This window comes from Pleuronectes platessa, chromosome 8, assembly GCF_947347685.1.
Source record: "Pleuronectes platessa chromosome 8, fPlePla1.1, whole genome shotgun sequence".
Lineage (NCBI taxonomy): Eukaryota > Metazoa > Chordata > Actinopteri > Pleuronectiformes > Pleuronectidae > Pleuronectes > Pleuronectes platessa.
Window position 1 is genome coordinate 14,640,662 of NC_070633.1, and position 12,932 is coordinate 14,653,593.

Genomic DNA, 12,932 nt, shown 5'->3' on the forward strand with positions numbered 1-12,932 from the left:
GAAGTCTTTGCATTGACCATATTTTATTAAGTGACACATATAATATGCATAAGTTATTTCTTATTTATTATAAAATGTAATTTATTTTTTACCCGTCAATAAATTATTATATAGCAGCAGTTTGTTGTTGAGGTTTCGATTTTTTTCCACCACTTATACATCCTTTATTTAATCAGGAAGATGCCACAGTGATACAATATCTCTAGAGATGCAAAGTATCTGAGGTTTCAAATCAATACTAACACGCACACACACACACACACACACACACTAAAACCTTGTATTACTGATATATCGTTAAACTATTCAGCTGTCTTACACTCCTCAGCCCTAACCCTAACCCTGGACAATATTAGTGTTACATCACATTACATAATTACTAGGAGGTGCTTTCCATGGTTATTATTTATTTATGTAAAAACTAATTGTGAGTAAGAAAGGATTTTTATATGATGTATCATTAGTTGGATTAACTCTGTAATACTATTTTCTATATATTTATTACATTATATTGGCTCTGACAAGTACTTTAATTACTGATACTTGTATTTGATTAAACATGTATACAGGTCCGTAATCAGGATTTAAGCAAAACTGAGGACCAATTTCCAGGGGCCGGACGGCAGCATTCCCAGAATTTTTTTGGAGGGGGGGGGATTTCCCCTGATCTTAATATGCCTATTTAAAGATGTTTGGAGAGCAACTATAAGCAGTTGTGAAGAGTGACTGACCTACGCAACATCCTATTTTGGAGTTGTACAAGTTATTTTTATGAAGTTAAATCACCTTCTTTTTTTTCTTCTTATAATACAGATGTCCGAACCTCGGTGTCCTCAACAGTAGCTACGGCTATGCATGTTTATACTGTATACACAGCCGTATCTACCATAGAGGACACAGAGATCCAGACTTATTAGTATTATTCTTTAAAAAAAATAAAGGTTGGTTTAACTGAATGTGTGGACATTTCTCAGTCTGCCTTTGCTACAGTGAAGATGTGCAGCGTTAAACAGCAGCACATATAAGTACGAAAAAAACAACCAGAGCCTCTATTTTCTATTTACCCAAAATATAGATTCAAGCATTTCAGTGACCTATTCTATTTCTAAAAGATGGAATATCTCTTCACTCTGTCAAATTTAAACCTGGACAGCATTCGACTTTAGCTTAAGCACCAATGACCTGCTTGATTCCATAATTTATTGTTTATGAATAAAGGTGTAATTGTTATTGAGCAATCAGTGGAATTAAACAGTTTCGGGGGCTTTAAAGAAAATGCTAATACATTTAAGATTTTCTACTTGAATATGAATGAGACCTCATTATTTAAATCTAATTGCTGTAAATATGTATTATGATATTGTGACATTCAAAGATTTAAAGGAGCCTGAAACAATCAGGAAAAAGAAAGATTCAACAAGAGTGTGAGATCCAACATGTAAAATAATTTAATCAATAAAATATCAAGGGGTTTGGTGGGTGTAAACATCTGGCATAACTTATGGTACAAAATAAAAGTCAGTTTGCGTCCAGTATAGAACATAACATTAAAGTAGTATACTAAGGCATACAGCATTCATGGTTTAACTCAATAGAACACAGAGCAGGGTGACATTAGAAAATTAAAATTGTGACTAGCTTCGATTGGGAAATGGCACGAGAGCAGGCGGCCAAGCACTCCCTTATGCTTCTTACAGTATAAAGCACATCTTTCAGTGAACTATGTGAAATTGTACTCTGCTCTTGTTGATCCCACACATTAGTGTTCCCTATGTTTCTCTCCATGTTAATGGACTAAAGCTACAGCCTGTGCTCAGAGAAGAATCATTTGCTTTAGTTTAGGCGCAAATGCAACCCTCTATGAATTCAGTTATAGGCAATGTGTTATTGATCAGTTTGTCACAAAACAGGAAATCAGTATAACAGAGGTTAAGACTTAATCTGGTGTGTTCATCACACAGCGCTGCCGAGTACACATTGTCAAGGTTATGAATGCATTAGCTATGTGCACGATATATATTTCCAGCATTCGGAGAAATCTGTAGCTGCTTTCAGATTGTTGGTCACTTTTAAACAACATTGAACTATTGAGTGAAATATGTTTACAGAGGATTTTCCCCCTTGAAGATAGTGGTGCTTAGATAAATGAGCTTCATTTCAAACAGAGAACTGAAATGTGGGGTATCCTCAAAGAAGTCTTACATTATAATATAAATAACTAGTCCTTAACTCTACAGTTATTGCACCTCCAACAACAAATCCAACGACTAACAACAACAACTTAAATCTTCACAGCTATGCAGTGCATTCAGATAATCTTTTAAAATTATGTTCAACTTCTTTAGACTAATGACATCTTGATAGAGTAAGATGAAAGTTGCAGAGATGTGTGACCTGCCTCTGCGTCTTTACTGCAGAAGGGATTCGAGCAGAGCGTCTGGCTTTGCAGATCTTTTCCTGTAGGGAGATGAGAGCAAGATAAGAGTTATCACAAACTTCTGAAAGTTTTCAGCCCTGTCATTTCTCAGAATGACAGAATCTTAAGATAACAGCAGATTGCATCCTGCTTAAGCTTGATATCCATATGCTATAGAGAGAAAGTTTAGGGTAAGGTCAGGCCAAACATCGACAACTAGCAACTCTACTGTTTACTCATAGGACTATTTTATGTAATCTAACGGGAATTACCCATGAAAAACTGTTAAAACACATTAAAATGGCAAAGGGCCTAGAACTTGCACTGGGTAAAGACTGACCCCAGAATACCTTTCAGAAAAGCCCCATTTACAAGCCATAACTCTAAGTGTCGTCATATTGCAAGATCTTATATGAAAAAGCTGATTGCTTAGACTACAGATGGTGGGTTGAGACGCACTAAAGCCACAGTTTGGAAAGGTGTTAGCAAGTTGACGTAGACAATTTAGATGAATACAGAACAAAGACTGTATGTTAATTGGGCAAATTTTTGGACAGTGGGAGGAAGATGCGACATCCATCTTTATAAACTCTCTATGGTGCAGTCACTGTACCCTGAGAAACAACATGGTGTCACTTTATACAAAGTAAATTACTTTCGTCCTGTCTTGGGTCGACCACTCTTGCTACTTTTGGAGGTTCTGGGCCTCTCTAGTTTCATCAGTGACTGCCGCATGCTCTCCTCTGTGTAAGCCAAATACACATGGGACAGATCCACCTCAAAGGGCTGCAGAAGAAACAGACAGAAGAAGAGAGAAGTGAACAATGCACTGCACAAAGAGAAAAAACATCAACCATTACACAAAATGTATCCTCTTGTACTCACATCTTTTTCTTTTTTGTCTGGAGCAGGAGTCTGTTTTCTCATATTGTTGCCAGTGAATGCCACACATTTCTGAACGACATCACAAAAACACAAAATAAGACAAGTCATCCTGAACTCAGGGCCTACATATTTAAATCTAAGTTCGCAGTGTGCCCACAGGGTTATGCAAAGGAAGCTCACCAGCTGCCACTCTCCAATGTCTTCATTCCAGTGCACGTAATTCTCTATCATCTCCTACACAGGAAAAGATGAGAAGATATAAAAAGAGGAAATTACCACTGATGCAAAGCACCACTTGCTGCAGAGCTGCAATAGCAGCATCTGCAGGAAAAAAGGTGCTTCTGCAATATGGACACCTGTGCCCGGGCCACACTGGCTGCATGTGCATGCTATACAGTCAGAGTGGTTCACAGTAAAAATGATCTTACACACACACACACACACCTGGTATTCCTGGGGAATAAAGTTGTCTATAATGAGCATCTCGAGCCTCAGCTCTCTGCTAAGCTGGCGGATGTTCTCCAGGAGGCCTTCGATCTCTCTGTGATTTTCTTGTTGTAGATCTGCCATCTAACAGACAAAATTATATGGATTGAGTTTAGAAAATTATCAGTTTAAAGACAGAAAAACGAATTCTCTTATTGATTTTGACTGGGAAATAAGAAGGTCAAATTCTTGATGAAAATGATCCTACAGAGCATATTATTGTCAACAGTTATCACAACACCAAGCCCTGACAGGTGCTTTTCTGTAATACTTACTTCGGATTTAGCAGCCATCAGCATGGTCCATACTTTCTTCAGTTTCTTGGTCTTTCCTTGAGCCTCCTCCTGTAGACTTGTGTATTTCTCTTCTATGTCGAGGCGTTCTTGCTGTTTTAAGAGGGAGAGGGAGAAATGGTTATTCAGAAGGAATCTCCAGGAAGCAAGCTATGGTCTGTGGTCATGGCTACAAGAAACCTATATATATACACATACAAATATATAGGAAGTATTTTTCATATTCTGACGTCAGGCTTATTTCAAACTGAAGGGACATGCCTCTCGGATTGACTTCCGGATCGCAAAAATCTGGAAAATGTAATATCTAAATCAAATTCAGCTTGTTTGTTTACATTTTATATTTTTGATCTGAACATAAAATCAGTCCGACAAAAAAAGGTATATTTGTTTAAATCTTTTGATTTTCAAATGAATAAGAAATGAACTAATGATACACAGATAAAACAATATTACACTTTGCATGTGCTTCGTTGGCAAACAGTGGACGGTCGGCAAGAGCAATTGTATTAGCAGCTATGCCTCTCTGTTTGTTGTCATTATTAAAGCTAAAAACGTGCGTCATGCTCACTTAGCCTGCAGAGAGTAGAAGAAGAGGGCTACACACACAGGCTGCCACGCTTTCGTGAAACGACTCAAAGGGTTTGGGGTACAGCAGTTTGACGGCACCATTTGTCGATGCCTTCTTAACAGCAGGGTATTGTGATAATAATCCAGTAGCCTACAACAATACCAACTGTTATCTGTCCTTACTTCTTTCTCTTCCAGCTCCCTCCGCAGCTGCTCCGCCCTCCTGCGACGTTCTTCAAGTTCATTGTTGGACTCCTGCAAGAGCTTTTCTTGCTCTTCGGCCTTGGCCAAGAGGTCCACCCCACCCACAATCACTTTCTTTTCTAAAGCTGACAGTTTCTCCAGCAGAAGGTGATGCTCCTGCCTAAGGGTTCGACGTAAATCAGGTATGAAAGGTACTGTATCCTTGATGAATAAAGTACTTGAAATAATCATTAATTTATTGCAAGGTCTGCTAACAGTGAAAGAAAAGATTCAAGGTTTTCAAACAAATACTCAATATTTTTCCTTGAAATGACTCACTGGGCTTTAAGCAGGTCCTTCTCCCTCTTCTCCAGCTCTGCTCTTGCCTTGTTTCTCTCCTCCTCCTCCATGTCCAGCTTGGCCTCAAGAGCTTTTCTTTCCTCATCGATCTTTGCCTGCATCTCCACCATCTTGTCCGGAGAAACCTTCTTCCTGCCTTCAGAGAGACACACAGGGGAACCACCGTGACATTTACTCAGTTTGTTTTAGCTGCATCTTCTCATGCCAAGCACTTTCCGCATGTAAGTTAGACTGGTTTAAAAGCATGTTCATTTGTTTTAAGCTGTGGTATTAGTAATTTTTACAGTTTAGTTCAGTAAGACGCACAATAGAAGTCGAATTTTGAGTTTCTTAAGGGAACCTTGGTTCTAACAGGGAGTCAGTGAAAGCCACCTACATATATTTATGACTTGCTGGTTAGTTTAAAGGTCCAGTGTGTAAGATTTAGGTGAAGGGGATCTATTGTCAGAAATGTTATATCATATAATCCTAGTGATGTTTTCACTAGTGTGATTGATCTAAATTGTACGAATTGTTGTTTTCGTTACCCTAGAATGGGCCCTTTAAATTTAAATACTTTATATTCACATCGGGAGCAGGTCCTCTCTACAGAGGCTGCCCCTTTTTTTTTTTACAGTGTCCAGACAACACTTATTGAGTTTTTAGAACAACTGAAGGCTACCACAGGTTCTCTTTCATGTTTGGAAGGGGAGGGTGAGGTGAGGGGTATTCAGCTGCAACATAAAAAACCCACCTCTAGATATCACTAAATTCTACACATTGAACCTCTAAGGAAAATTTCATGTTGAAGGGAACTTATAAGAATCTGTAAAACAAAATTATGTTTTTGAAGATGTATAACATGAGTCCCATGGAAGTGAGAGTCTTATTGCGAAGGACAGAAAGATGCTAACAACAGTCTGTGGTCGGCTCGGTCAGAATTAGTGAAAAAGCTACGCATGGCACATTCGTTTATGAGAGCAGAGACAGTAGGACCTTGTAGGTTCTCACACCAACCTCTTTCTTCTTGATTTAAGAAGTATATAGCAAGTCAGACAGGCGGCATTTGCACCAGAAGGAGAGAGAGAGAGAGAGAGACACACACACAAAGAGCAACACATTACAGAGTAATCTTGAAAGTTGTATGGTACTATAGAGTGGAACACTGCATGTGAAAAAGGAAAGACACGAAGTGAGAAAATCCCAAATATTATGAAATGCCTTAGAAGTGACAGTGAACCGAGAAGAGAACATTTAATAAAACCCCTATACATTAAAACTGAAGCGTTGTGTTGGGGAACTGCATCTTGAAGGTACAGGGGCTGCAGACAATATAGTCTGGAAGAGGTGTACGCTGAAACTAACAGAAATAGCTTATTGTGCCAAAAACTGTACGTAGTAAACTCAGGGATCTGAGTTCACACCGGACTCAAATCCCTAAGCCCCCCACTTACGGAAATACTACAAATAAGAAACCCAGAAAAACAGGGAATCCCCCTAAAAAAACACCTACATACCCTACAGAGAAATAACTGCATTGATCAGTACACATCCGTCAAGTTGCTCTCAATGATCAACTTTCACTCATGCCAACTATTTACAGAATATTAACAGATAGGAAACTGTTTCACACTAAATGCCACAAACACGCAAACAAATTGATGACAAATAAAGAGAGAGACCAGTATGAACCATCCTGGAACATGGTCTCACAGGAAATATAGGCGTCATCATTGCAACCTAACGTCATCCGTTTATAACTGTTCTCAAACTGTTCTAAAATAACCACTGATCTGAAACTAACTTCAGCTTGATGATTATCTCACAACCTTACATCTGACTCATATAACTTATCATTCTACTAAGGAATGAAACTACAAGTACACATCTCTGTCTGCAGATGTATATCCAGTTTTTTTGTCATTTGCTGGCATACTGCACCATAGACTGGATATTAAGTTGAAAGACATGTCTCTATTTAGTACATCAACAAATGAGAAAATTGTATTTTAATATGTGTGTTCGACTTTTTAGTTAGGCCCATGACTCCCCTTACACCAGGTGGCGATAAGATGATTTGGCATCACTTTTGGGGGGCTGAAATCTCGTCTTTATATACAGTTTATGCGCCACACATTTATATTCATGTGCATTTACCACATATTCTTACCTCGTCTTCTCCTGCATCCCACTCCTGCCTCTCCTCCTTCATCATCACCTTCGTCCATCTCATCTGATCCACTCCCCTCAGAACCAGAGATCTCTTCACCTACAATCACACAACAACAACAACAACAATTTAAGTTGCAGTCTTAAAAGTACTAATGAAATCACATTTATTTTTCCGTTCTTTCAGTCTAAAATAAAATAGTGTTTTTAAATGTATGCTTAACAGAAATATCAGTCATCAATCACCAAAGTGTCAGTTGAGAGCGAGAGGAAATAAACAAATGAGAACTGCAACGCTACAACCCATTGACGGACAGTGTGCCGTTTGTAGAGGATTGAAAGAGTGAGAACCACATCAGCTTCTAAACAAACAAAAGTTACATTTGCAGGTGTGTTAACACACTGTCTGAGGCAGCTCACCAGCTGCATCTAAATACAACCACTTAAATACCATATTTTAACAGCTGTATGGTACTGAGCCTGTATGAAGGTTGTATCTAAATAGAACCACTTAAATACCATATTTTAACAGCTGTATGGTACTGAGCCTGTATGAAGTTGATGGCTGCTGTCATTGTTGTACAGTCTGCCTTATGTTATCTACTTTGACAGACATTACTGAGAAAGAACACAACTAAATAAATCCAGGAATAGACAACAATGAATTCCTTTAAATAGTTGTTCCAACTTGAAATTTTCCCAAAGCTGGGGCATTTTAGCTTGCTCTGGCTAACACCACACTAGTGGAAATCACTTCTTCTTCACCTTGGGTGAATCAAATAACATGTACAAGTCATGGTATCAGATTGGTATATAGCATATGGTATTTGCGTGCTAGCTGATGGTTGATTTTTTTAATGCCGATATTGGTATTAGACCATCTCTGGGGGAAATCATCATACTAAAATCTAAAATTGAAATGTCTCCCTTATAGTATCTATTTTTTCCCTCAAAGAAGAAACCCTGAGCATTTTAAAAAGCATATATTCTTCAGCAAAAAATATCAAAACAGCATTATTACCTTCCTCTAGTTTCTTCTTCAGCTCCTCAATCTCCTTCTGAAACTGGCGTAGCAGGGCATCCTTGGGATCTTCATTGATCCTAGCTTTGTTCTTGATGTTTTTAGCCCTATTGGCATAGCGCAGGGTACTGATGGTCTCATCGTAGTTATAGTCTGCAGGGCCTATATTTGCACACTGGTGAGGAAATGTATGAGATTTAAATTGTGAGGCAAAAATTGTAATGTCAGCATCAAGTACTGCAAAATGCTTCGAATTGGCCAATGCTTGTTTTGAAACTTTCATCGTACCATCATGGTCTTTGAGTTTCCTCCGAGCGAATCCTGCAGTAAACGGGTCAGTTTGGAGTTCCTGTAGGGAACGTGTGTGCTCTTGCCATCCACCAGGGCAGAGATGACGTTACCCAGTGTGGAGAGGGATAGATTGATCTTTGTTGCTTCCTTTAAACGCTGACCAGTGGCTCCAGTCTTGCCCTGTCTCTCTGAACCCTGTGGGAGGGGGTTGGTTGATTAATTGGTTGTGGCTGGATGGATTGTGTGCAATAAAGCATTAATAAAATCAGTGTGATCGCATTCTCTTGGACCAAGTTTAATTTTGCTGAGAAATTTCCGACTGCAGATACATACTGCAAGGTCAACCAGATGAAGTTTTCCCATGCGCACATGCTGGTTTCCATCAACGCCCTTCTCACTGCACTCAATGGTGATGGTGAAGATAGCATGAGAACGGGAGCTGTGTTCATTCATGTTTGTGGCACCGACAGAACCTGAACATAGTGAAATAACAGAGAAAAATGTCACAACATGACTCATTAAAGTGACGTCCAAATGTCTCAAACTAATATGCCAAACTTCTCATGTTATCGATGAACTTTAAAATGTGAGGCGGAAATTCAAATCTTTATCTTTGCACCTTGTGAAATTCCCTTTATGCCCTTTCTGATTAGCATCATGTGAAGTATTTTTTACACATAAGCACTTAACAATTGCTTAACACTATCTTAAATGAATATTTCAATTTTAATTTATGAAAGTCAATCAGCTAAATACTCTCAATATTGTATATAATGCGATTGTGTAAACCTCTTTAATATCCATCTATATTTCCTTTTCTTACAAGTAATGTGCTGCTTGTTGGGGTGATTGTACTACATATCAAACAGGTAAATATCTCGGTGGAAAATAACATGTTAGATTTTATGGGTATCTATTTCCATCTTCATGAAGTCCGTCTTTTGACTTACGGTTCTTGTGTCCCATTGTCATGATCCTGTCCATGTCGTCAGCATTGTTTACAACATAACCAGATAGGTCTTTGATATACACGCCAACATCTGGCCTTTCTTTAACCTTTAAATAAAAAAATAGACATTTTATCAGGGAAAACTGTCATCAACCTCAAATAGTTCACTCATCTTAATATACTCTGCCAACTTTAAAAAAAAATTCACATATTGAAAATTATCTGTCGTGGCCTTTATGAAAGATCCTCCTAGACAGTTGTAGTATTAATCACTGAACTATACGTTGTGGCTTAAAAAAACATTCCTTCTACCTCGAGCCTCTGCATCTGATCCTTGCCCAGCAAGTCCCTCACTTCCTCATTGTAAATCTCCAGATATGAAACACGGACCAAAAACCTGTGAGAATAAAAAGCATACAAAAACGTCAGGTATATGGAAAAATGCAAATGGTAAAACCGCTTATGTGAATAATTTTCTCCCTTGTAACACTTGTGGACTTTGACAGAGGCTCTGCTTACATTGGGAATTTTGTTCTGATAATATTGCTTGACTTCATAAAGAAGCAAAAAGATCTAACATAATCAATCAAGTCAGAGTAATAGCTTCAATCTAAGAGAAATTAAATTGCTTTTCAAAGGGGTGACCTAAACTTCCTTGAGCATCAAAGATGGAAATTTGTTCCTTAAATGCTTCTTCCAAATATTTTAGATCTTTAGACAACTAGGGAGCTCCGCCACTTGAGTTAAATTGTATATGACAATCCACTCTGCCATTCTTTGTGATTTACAAGCACTTTTTTAAAGCTTCTGAAACGGCTGTTAATACTTGCGGGTGGCGATAAAGATAAAGCTTACTTTAAGCTCAATAATATTTACGACAGTGCAAAACCAGGGCAGTGTGTCAATAGCAATGTCATGCTTGTTGCTTTTTAGATGGAGTGTGCATGTTAGAAATATTAACTCTTCACAAAATCCTTCAATTAATTTGGCATTTGTGTAAATGGGGTTTTTATAGTTGTCAACTGAACTTAGGGGAGTGGCTAACCTTTTGTGTAGACCAAACTTTTGTTTTACTTCCTGCCTGATTCCTCTCTTACCTGGTATCCCCCTCTGCCTTGGCAATGTGACCAAAAACATGGGCAAAGGAGTTTGGGATAATCCCCCTTAGCTCTGGCACTGCTCTCACTCCCTCCATGGTGAAGGTTTTTCCGGTGCCAGTTTGCCCATATGCAAAAATGGTGCCTGAAATGAGCAGCAGAGTGTAAGATCATGCCATCTGTGCTAGTGTGGAATTTGAAAATTAAAGACTAAAAGGAAACAATAGCAGTTATTAGGGTTAACAGTAAAAACACAAATGGCAAATATCTGACAGAGATTAAATGAATGCTGTTGAGACCTGGTATTAACATCCATCTAGAGAGCCTTAATTTGGTCTGTTCATACCTCATTAAAAATCAACCCCGAATGTGTCTCCTGTGACCACATGTGATCGGATCTCACTTCCTGTTCTATAGATAAAAAAAACATGACTGCCATTTGTGTTCCAAACCAACGTTTTGTGTTTTTTTTTACCCAGTGTGGCTGTATAGATGAGTCAGATGACATTGTATGTGTCATCAACAAAGCAACGCATGGTGATTGAGATTAGTCAACTATGATTCATGGGATACTGTCGCGGTTCAGAGGCGTAAGTTGAGTTGGCATCTGCTTTCACACCACCTTCCAATGTAGTCTGACGGATCTGATCTCAGGACACATTTGAGTGTGTTCAGACTTGTTTAGCCCTGACCACTCGTGATCGGATCCCTAGTGACACATGCTACTACCAGGTCTGAACAGGGGCTGTAACAGTATCCAACAATCATTACTGTGAGGGTCCTGATTTTACAACAATGGCTTATTGGTTTATTTATTATTTAAATGTACCGTTGTAACCCTCTAACACTGAGTTGATGATGGGGCGGGCTGTGAGATTGTAGACATCCAGCTGTTTGCTGTCTGGTCCAAACACAGTGTCAAAGGTGAAGGTCTTGGGGGGCTCATGAGGATTCTCCAGCTTGTTGACAGTTATGGTCCCACGGATCTCATCCACCATGACGACCTGTTTGTGGCACATCATCTTCTCTTTCTGGTTGAAGGGACGACATCTCACCACCACCTTGACTTTGTCACTGACCTCCTGCTTATTACTCTGCGAAAAGAACATGGGTAGAAGGGAATAGCTAGAACAGTACTATAGGTACAAAGATGCACAGCAGTGTTTCTATAGTTTTAGCATCATTGTGAGGACATGTTGGGTTCTGCTCCCAAATTCATAGGGTTGCTTAGGGTTAACCATTGGTTTTAAGGTTGGGCATTTAGCTGTTATGGTTAAGGCAAGGGGCTACGTTTGCCTTGCACTATGTCAAGGAGTGTCCTCTCAACCATAGAAAGATAGAAAGACAAGTGTGTGTTTGTCTGTTCGGCGTTTAGCTCACGGTATTAGCTATGGAACGTTTTTGTTTTTTTTCCCCATTTGCTGTGTTGCTAGGCAGGCGAACGCTTGCGTTGCTAACGTTGACACGCTAACGTCAACTAGCACAGAAGCTCGTTTGGAAAACATGCTCTGTGAAAACTGCGCATGGTTAACGCGTCCAGACGCAAGACTAGAGGTGAGAAAAACCACCCAGCGCAGTGAGCTGAGAGCCATTTCCTTGCATCCTGTAAAGATGCTAACCGGTTAGCATCACACCAGAGAGGAGGGTGGGGTAGAGGAAGGGAGGAACCTCACTCCCAAACAAAACAAAAAAAAACAGGCAAACAGGCCTGGTGACTTACCGCCATGGTGAGACTGCACAGAGGAGATTAGAATACGCGTTGTGTCCGTAAGGCTTCGTTCATTGGAAACTAGCTTATCCGAAGAATGTACATGCCAGCGTAGAGTCCGTTACATGTGAGGCTCACAGACCGCTAGCTTGTTGTTAGCGCTGAGCCTGTCTGCGCATGCGTACAAGGGAAGTTAGTCTGACACCGGTTGGCTCTGGTTCTGGTTATAATGACAGTACTGCATGAGGGCAGTATTATTATTATGATTATTAGGGCCCGCGCACTGACAGACAGTGAGGCCCTATTGAAATTGTAAGGATTATTATTATATATTATCAATTATTCTTACCAAAATTTGCAGAAAATTAGTTGAATTTCTTTTCTATTTCCTTTTCTTTTAAATGTCATTGTAACATGTTCTTATGTTATTTCAAATGTGTTCTATTATAGGAATTGATTTGATGTAGTAGTAGTATCACTGCATTTATATTATTATTATGCAGAGCATGTGAGATACCAAAAGAC

The 12,932-nt window shown here is 39.2% G+C and overlaps 1 protein-coding gene across 2 annotated transcripts; it reads right to left on the minus strand.

Annotated features, from left to right (window-relative positions):
• Window positions 1-1,425: 1,425 nt before the first annotated feature.
• On the minus strand, window positions 1,426-12,580 carry kif3a (kinesin family member 3A). Of its 2 annotated transcripts, XM_053428887.1 has the most exons (17): window positions 12,420-12,580; window positions 11,529-11,793; window positions 10,700-10,844; window positions 9,915-9,999; window positions 9,604-9,709; window positions 8,987-9,126; window positions 8,651-8,848; window positions 8,363-8,537; window positions 7,343-7,441; window positions 5,173-5,329; window positions 4,834-5,014; window positions 4,063-4,173; window positions 3,746-3,871; window positions 3,482-3,535; window positions 3,302-3,370; window positions 3,072-3,202; window positions 1,426-2,457 (listed from the first exon to the last, which is right to left on the minus strand). In XM_053428887.1, exons 1-17 carry the CDS (start codon window positions 12,423-12,425, stop codon window positions 2,409-2,411), a joined length of 2,097 nt encoding a protein of 698 aa, XP_053284862.1. In that variant the 5' UTR covers window positions 12,426-12,580; the 3' UTR covers window positions 1,426-2,408. The 2 variants fall into 2 exon arrangements, with proteins under 2 accessions (XP_053284862.1, XP_053284861.1); XM_053428886.1 differs by lacking the exon at window positions 12,420-12,580 and having other exon boundaries at window positions 11,529-11,808.
• Window positions 12,581-12,932: the final 352 nt, after the last annotated feature.